We start from the raw sequence: 7,726 nt of genomic DNA, 5'->3' as shown, positions 1-7,726 counted from the left end.
TAGTAGCTCAATTTAGGATTATCTCTTTTAAGTTCAGCAATGTATCGACACAATAATCCGTATTATTCGTAGGATCTTTATGTGTTTATTTTTCCACTGCGTTGCGTCCCCTTTAAGTGGTGTTGGGTGTAGGCTTCAAAGCTCAAAGGGAAGCCGAAGAGTCAAACTGTGGATAAATAGAAAGTGGATTGGAAGAAAAGCAGATAAACGGTACACTGAGAGCACCTCGGTACAACAGGTATGTTTCAAGTCATGTTAGCGTTAGATAATTCACTCTCTTCACACGCCCCTCCGAGGAAGTCCTCGGCTTGTAACTTTTAAAATGAATGCGACCAAGAGTGAGTAGGATAAGTTTGAGTCAGGTCTTCTTGTAGCTACAGCACTACAAGCACAGAGCAGCTCGTAGTTTGGGTGATAGGTGTCTTAACCTTTGGTGTCTGTAGCCTGGGACTCCGTTAGCTTCATCTGTTTACAGACACGCTGTTCAAACCGCACCTAAACGAGGCTGTTACAGTAGCAGGTGTAGTTTCCTGTTTAAATGGTAATGGTGCTCCTGTTTTTAACTTGGTGGTTATACGCGTTGTTAAATAGTACTGTAATACTATACTATAATGTTAAAAAGTACAAATGATCTCACAAATTTGTGTTTATAATCGATATTATCAATTTAGGCTCTTGTTTGAGTGTTATATCGTCTGTTATTCTGAGTATTCTGGTCCTGAGTTATTTTCAGACTCAGACGTGATTAAACCCAAGTTGAAAGTGAAATGCAGTTTAGCAGCGGTGGTGACTGAATATAGACAGCAGAACATCTTCAACATTATTCTGTTTGGGCTTTTCTAGCCTTAGTTTAACTTTGCTTTCAGAGTTCCCAGGACAAGTACACCTTCCGACGTGAAGAAACTACTTGAACAAATATCTCACCTTTCACTTGTGGATGTTGTTATTTTAATTAGGATGTCTTTTTGTGTGGATGACTCAAGGTTATTATAGTTTAACTAAAACTGGTCTAGAAGATTGAGGGAAAGGATTTTGGTTCGCTAGAATAAAAATAAAGCCCAATTTTTATTTTATTTTTTTTGAAAAAGAAACCAACTGGAAACATGTACTTGCCAAAGTAATACAAATTATATAAATATCCAAGAAATCTCATGAATTTCATGAAAGCTATTACAGTATATCAACTGTACATATTACAGTTGTTTTGAGCCAGCCCTCATTTCTTAATATTTTACTTTCAATGAAGCCACTAAACACACACCCATGAATCTTTTCTTTCTTTAAATTGCCATTAGTGGTTCAGATTGTCATCAGCATGTATAAAGGAGGAGAGGAGAACGGTTCACTGGTGAATGTGTGCAGCCATCTGTAAAACGCACTACTCTCTCATGGTTTGGGCTGCATTTCAGCCAGTGCTGTTGGGGACCTTTTCAGAATTGATGGAATTATGAACACAGAAGAAGTACCATCAGATTTTAATCCACTGGGCAGTGCCATCGGGAAAGGGCCTGATTGGCAACGCCTTTATTTTCCAGAATGACAGTAATCCCAAAAACACTGCCAATGCAGTAAAAGCATACCAGGTTAGAGAAATGCACAGTAGAATACTATCAGTCATGGATTGGCCTCCGCAGAGCCCAGACCCCCAGTGTCATTTAAGCAGTGTGGGATCATCTTTATTTTTCTTCTTCTCTTATAAGAAAGAGAAAGAAACTAAGTATCAATTATTCAAACCGTATATGCTCCTGTGTTCTGCATTTAATTATTTATGGGCTCCATTAACACCTGAGAAGGCAGCCATGCTGCGTGTTTAACTCTGAGACCTGTGACGATCCAGGTCAGCAGGTCTGGAGGGCTGGATGCGGTCGTCATGGTGAAGGATGTTCCGGAAAGGCAAAAAGCGCCACAGCAGCAGCAGCTCGCAAAGCAGTGAGATCAGCACAAAGAGCAAGGTGGTTAACAACACAAGCATGCGGACACATGTGTGTCTTTGCGTTTCATTAAGGCGGCGCTGTCTAATGTTTCTGTCTCACTGCAGTCTGTGGACTCCAGCTTGGGAGGACTCTCCAGATCGAGCACTGTTGCCAGTCTTGACACGGACTCCACCAAAAGCTCAGGTCAGCTTGACTTCCTGTTTAAAATTTTGAAGCAGCCTCGCAGTTTAATTTTCTAACTGGTGGGGTTTTTTTGTCTATAGGGAACAACACATCTGAGACATGCGCTGAGTTTCGGGTGAAATATGTGGGTGCTATTGAGAAGTTAAAGTTTGACATGAGCAAGACCCTCCAGGAACCGCTGGACCTCATCAACTACATTGATGCTGCTCAGGTAAGAAGCTGGAGAAAGATCTGGGCACATTTTAACTTTAACCTTTCTCCTTGGAAACATGCTGTAATTATTCTGATATAAAACAGAGAAGGTACTGCAAATTTTGCTTCCTCTTCTCATAGCAAGATGGAAAGCTGCCATTTGTTCCCGGAGATGAGGAGATGGCTCTCGTAGTGTCCAAGTACGGCGTCAAGGTGGCGTCGCTGGACCACTGTGTGAGTAGTAAAGGAATAGAAAGGTGGTACACAGTCATTTCAAAGAGTATCCCAAGAACGGAGGAACATTTGGTGTCTAAACTACAACAACTGAGCTCCTCGGTTACCTGAATTTTAAAAAGAAGAGGTGATGCAACAGGGTGGTAAACATGCTCCTGCCCTCAATGCACTGAAAAATGTTGCTGGCATCAAATTCAAAGTGAGCGCGAATTCTGTGAATGTGCAGTGAAATTTCACACTTCCAACCTTTGATGTGATTTGATTTAACAGTTTAATTTTAACGTAATTTAACTTAAATTAAACATGGCACACAAATGATTTGCAAATCATTTTTTGGAAACGGAGTTAACAAATTGAAAAAGACCCCTACTATGTGTATTTGTTCTCCACTCTCAGAATGTACTGCATCGCCATCCTCTCTACCTGATCGTGCGTATGCTGTGCTACGATGACGGCCTAGGCGCGGGGAAGAACCTGCTGGCTCTGAAAACCACCGACACAAAGCAAGAAGAGTGCAGCATCTGGGTGTACCAGTGCAGCAGCTCAGTAAGTACGAAATGGAAGGTCTTTTACACGGTCACTGTGCGTTTCCTTTGCCTGATGCGTGACATCTGCTGTCTGTCTGAACAGGAGCAGGCGCAGTCCATCTGCAAAGTGCTGTCGGCCTCCTTCGACTGCGTTCTGACATCAGACAAGTCCAGAGGCTCTGAGTGAGAGTTGGGATGAGAGCGAAACATCTGCAAAACCAGCAACAGTTAGACAACCAGCATTGTTATTGGCAAAAATTTTGCACCTTTGCTTTCTTACCCTCCTGAGAGGTCATCTAAAGGGCAGATTTAATGGTGCGTAATCTTTGTTATTGATGGAAAAGTCTGGCGTGAGCTAGCTGTTGTTCCCCTTCCTGTAATCCATCCAGTTAAAACAGAACTGTGGTGAATTTTCCTGAGTCACTTCCCTGGAATTTGCTTCCTTTTTTTTTGCCTTCTCACAATAAATATTAAAAGAAGGTGTAGTAAGGAGGGAAACGGTTCCATTAAATATAGCTTTGGGACACAATGCAGAGCTTTTATAAGTGTAATGTTAAGTGTATTTAATGTACGCAATGGTACTACATAGTGCTAAAACTTTGCTGGCATATGTTAATTCACGGAAGACAATCATCAGATTAACTGCTCGGTACACAGACGTTAAGGCTGGCTTCAAGAGGAAATCACTCAAATCCCTCTTCAGGTTTTGAAACCCTGTGAGTGTTTTGTTTTCTAACAGCAGTATTGGTACAATAGTGGTTGCTTTTTGACCAGAAGGAATGTTACAAATATCGCCTCACTTTTTGGACAAATTGATCTTAATTTGTGGGATTTATTCATTTTTAAAGATTTACTTGAGCTTATTTTAAAAAAAATCTTAAACTCTTGGTACCAAAAGTGTGATTAGCTGGAAAAAAGTAAATTTTAACAGGCTGGTAGCGACACATGTAAGATTTTGTGGGACTTGTTTACAGTTGTGGTACTAACTTGACTTCACCTTGTGAAATAATACTTTGGTCCAGTTGAAAATGTGTGTGAAGAAGGAAAATAAAGACGTGGATCAGGTACAGCAGAGGAGTGTTTTCCTTTTCTTGAGTGCATTTGCCAGCAGAGGGAGCTCATAAGACATCATTTAACTCTTAGCTTGACAAGATTGTTTTTAAAATGCAGGTCACGAAAATATGGTAATGGAAGAAAAAACACTTGCTGCTGGATCACAAACTCTGAAGAAGAAACACACCGACGCCTCGCACTATTTCAGATTTTATTGTTCCAGTTCGTTTTTTTTCTCCGATTTACTTGCACAACAGAGTTAGGAGTCAATGCAGTGATTCACAGACTGTTGATGAGAATGATTTGAATAGTGTTTGTGTGTGTGTGTGCACACATTCGTGTCTGTATTCATGTTTACAGCACACACACAGGCCCAGCTGAGGTTGTGTGACTGCTCATCACCACAGTGCATTAAAAGACATTTACTGCCCTGGTTAACCTGCTCATCTTTTTTTTTTTTTTCCTCCCTTTTATTTTCAATATTTTACATTTTACATTTAAATATCCACAAACAAAACCTGCTCTATTTACACAAACAGATTTAACAATCCAGTGAGTTAATAATCAACACGGTGGGGAGAGTGCGCATCAGCTACCACGCTCTCGTCATTCACAAATCCACAAAAGGCTCCGATTTCAGGTTAAATGCCTAAATATCAACAATATGAACAGAGAGAAAGTTGCTCTGCAACTAGAATGAAGTTAATTACACTATGTTTAATATTTATTTCACAACGCATTAGATAAACTTGTCTTAAAAGTACTATATGAGGCTTAAGCTGCAGGAAGGGTGTTCCCTCTCTTTATTTAGCTCATCTGTGAAGAAAAAGTCTCGAGGAAGCAACAAAAGTCACAGAGCTTACTCCCGCTTTTCATCTCATTCCCACGCTCTCATTTTTTTTGCTCCCTGTTATTTGAATATGCTTTAGTTTGCAGCTTATTTCCGTACAGACAAAACATGCACTCACACATACAAGCACACGCTTCTATTCCTCTAATAAGGCAGATGACAGGCGGAGACGGCCTGAGGTGTCAGGACTCAGCATAAAGGTAATTACTGCCTGTTGCAGCTCCAGTCAGCATTGCATCAGGAGGAAGAAGAAGAGGAGGAATAACTGGAGTGTTGCTTTTGAATATGACCCCCTGCCCTGCAGCTTAAATTGGTGCAGGCAGTGTGCATGTGTGGGGGAAAGCCTTGCAGAGGATGCATGTTCCTATTACTCTATGCCGGCTCGGGAAAGTGGACTCTCCCAGGTGTGATGGGCTGGAGGCTATTTTAACATGCAGCATCCCCGTTCTCGATTGCCAGTCCGTCACTGAAATTGGGTCAGGGAAAGGCTCCCTTGGGTGCAACTTCCAGCATATTTTAAGGTTAACTTAGCACCATTAGGAAAACCTCCACACGGGAGGGCTACTACATATGTGGAAAGCTACACCTAAAAGCAGGCATTTCAGAACTGCTCATGCACAGATATGGAATGTAAGCATGGGGACTAAGTTCACATTGACAGCTGTTAGTAAGTTAAAACACAACGCTGTGATCTTCTCAGTGCTGTCGCTTTAAGGACTGTCTGTATAATGGAGAAAATGGATGAGAGGAATCCTGTACATACATGTCAACAAGGGAAAAGACAAGAAAAGTGCATTTATTGCGAGAGGACATTCACTACAATCATCTTTGTTTTGTTTTTCTTTTTTAACTGCAAGCATTAAAACCACATAGAGTCCGATGAGTCCCCTGTGACACCCAGACTCGCTGGAGCAGCAGTGACGCTTGAACGAGCTCGCTCAAGACGCCAGCGGAGATGGTGATGATGGTGCCGATGACGTCGACTGCAAACACTGGGGCGATGGTGGATGTTTTGTCGGTGATAGTGGGACGTGTGATACTTCCCGAGTCCCGGATTTCAGTCGGCGATGAAGTGCACAAACGTAACGGGGAAGGCGCCTCTTCTCATTGGCTCGCCTTCGATGTGGCCCAGCTGTGAAGAGCAAAGACAGATGAGACGTGAGGTCGAAGGACGATATGAGGCAGCCATGACAAGAAAACAGAGGGGTTTAGTCTGTTTGGGTAGAAGCTTAAATTATTTGAGTCAACTAAAGTATCCACAGACTTTATCTAAAAGATGGACATAGCCACGGGGATGTGTAGCCTCAGGCTGAGCGTTTGGACAAACACCTGGATCTGACTGAGCTGTATGCAATAAGACTTGAAGCGTTTACTGAGGTTAGAAATCAAATCAAATGAGCAACAGGGTTTGTTCTTGCACCTGTTTTGGCAATAAGCAGTGCTGCCACCTGCTGGCCGTTATAAAATAATGCAGCTTTCAGGCACTTCAGCATTGGCTTCACTTTTATAGAGGGAAGCTACGCCCATCTTTAACATACAGTCTACGACAGTACTAAACACCACAGAAAATGACAGAGTAGTTAAAAACAGGTGGGGAAGACTTTTCCAATATTTGTGATTTCAACCCATGTGATTCAGTTTTGATATTTTAAATCCCAAAACTACTACTTACATACTTCTTTGGCTTTTATTGGTGTATATTATAATGCTTGACACAAGTATACTGAGTTAAAAGTGTGAAAATGCACAGATACAGTCCCTCAGTGCTCACAGAGGGGGAAACGAGCATTTGTCATGTATGCAGGTATCATCAGGATATACAGCAGGCAGCGTTAGAGGCTCTAAAGTGCTTGGATTTAGTTGATATACTTCTATTTTTTCTTTGTTTGCCTCAGAATCTAAAAAATACATCTTCAGCTATATGAAAAATGAGCATGTATCCATGTAAATCAATCGGGATTTTGTCAAACAAAACTGAATCAACAGAAACACCATCTAAATCTGCAAAGAGTAATAAAAGGCTACGTCACAACAAACAGAGCTTTACACGTAAAAGACTTTCCCCTTTTAAATTACCTTGAGGATAAAGAAGACAGTACCTATTATCTCCATTAAAGACATTTTAAAGGTCGTCTATACCTGAAAGTAAAAAGCTAGGACATGTTTCTGCTCCGATAAAGTTAAATGAAACATGGCAAGTAACAACATCAAATGCTGATCAAAGCTTATCAGAGGAACTACATCAGAGATAAAAGTCATGGTTTAAACACTGTAAAGCATTCTTTCCTCATTATGCCGGTTTTCTAGAATATTTTCATAGGAAACAGACTTTATAGTATATGATAGACCCGTTTGTGCAGCAGCAGCTCTGTGCTGTTATTTGATATCTCAGACACAAAAAGAGTGATAATGTAGCTGGACATAGGACAGAGAGGAAGCATGGCAACGGGGTCCTCGGGGGGGAAACTCTGGATCCATGGAGGGACACAAAGTGAGACTGACTAAATACGGTCATATCTGCAGGGGTGGCTCACAGAAAACAAGTTGCAGCTGGTCAGCGTTCACACAAGGGGCTCCACAGAGGAAGCAGAAGCAGCAGCATTCGGAAAAAGAGGAGGAGGGAATGAGCTCATGGTTTATCAAAGTTACAAAGAACGCCGACATCCATCAAAGAATGTTTAATATCTCAAATCTGAAAACACGTGCAAACATCCAAGATGCACAAAACAACTTGCACACCGAGTCTTCAACGT

At 41.5% G+C, this 7,726-nt stretch overlaps 2 protein-coding genes across 6 annotated transcripts in view; one reads left to right on the top strand and one right to left on the bottom strand.

Annotated features, from left to right (window-relative positions):
- Positions 1-110: 110 nt before the first annotated feature.
- Positions 111-4,142, top strand: itgb1bp1 (integrin beta 1 binding protein 1). The gene is made up of 7 exons (XM_085144296.1): positions 111-238; positions 1,838-1,952; positions 2,039-2,117; positions 2,198-2,328; positions 2,451-2,543; positions 2,940-3,089; positions 3,174-4,142. The coding sequence occupies exons 2-7, from the start codon at positions 1,881-1,883 to the stop codon at positions 3,255-3,257; spliced, it is 609 nt and encodes a 202-aa protein (XP_085000422.1). The 5' UTR covers positions 111-238; positions 1,838-1,880; the 3' UTR covers positions 3,258-4,142.
- The window catches only part of asap2a (ArfGAP with SH3 domain, ankyrin repeat and PH domain 2a), a 60,061-nt gene continuing 56,282 nt past the window's right edge, over positions 3,948-7,726 (bottom strand). For all 5 annotated transcript variants that reach the window (XM_085144283.1, XM_085144284.1, XM_085144286.1 and 2 more), the window contains one exon: positions 3,948-6,105. In XM_085144283.1, the coding sequence (XP_085000409.1) occupies positions 6,031-6,105 (75 nt within the window). In that variant the 3' untranslated portion in view covers positions 3,948-6,030. The remainder of the gene's footprint in view (positions 6,106-7,726) is intronic.

This window comes from Neolamprologus multifasciatus, chromosome 19, assembly GCF_963576455.1.
Source record: "Neolamprologus multifasciatus chromosome 19, fNeoMul1.2, whole genome shotgun sequence".
Classification (NCBI taxonomy): domain Eukaryota; kingdom Metazoa; phylum Chordata; class Actinopteri; order Cichliformes; family Cichlidae; genus Neolamprologus; species Neolamprologus multifasciatus.
Note: the sequence above shows the minus strand (reverse complement) of the source record. Positions and strands in the feature narration are given on the sequence as shown.

Bases quoted from the DNA above. Each gene is read 5' to 3' on its own strand.
- itgb1bp1 (XM_085144296.1), top strand. From the start codon at position 1,881: ATGTTCCGGAAAGGCAAAAAGCGCCACAGCAGCAGCAGCTCGCAAAGC. The intron at 2,544-2,939 runs GTGAGTAGTAAA...CTCCACTCTCAG, and splicing joins TGGCGTCGCTGGACCACTGT to AATGTACTGCATCGCCATCC. The intron at 3,090-3,173 runs GTAAGTACGAAA...CTGTCTGAACAG, and splicing joins TGTACCAGTGCAGCAGCTCA to GAGCAGGCGCAGTCCATCTG.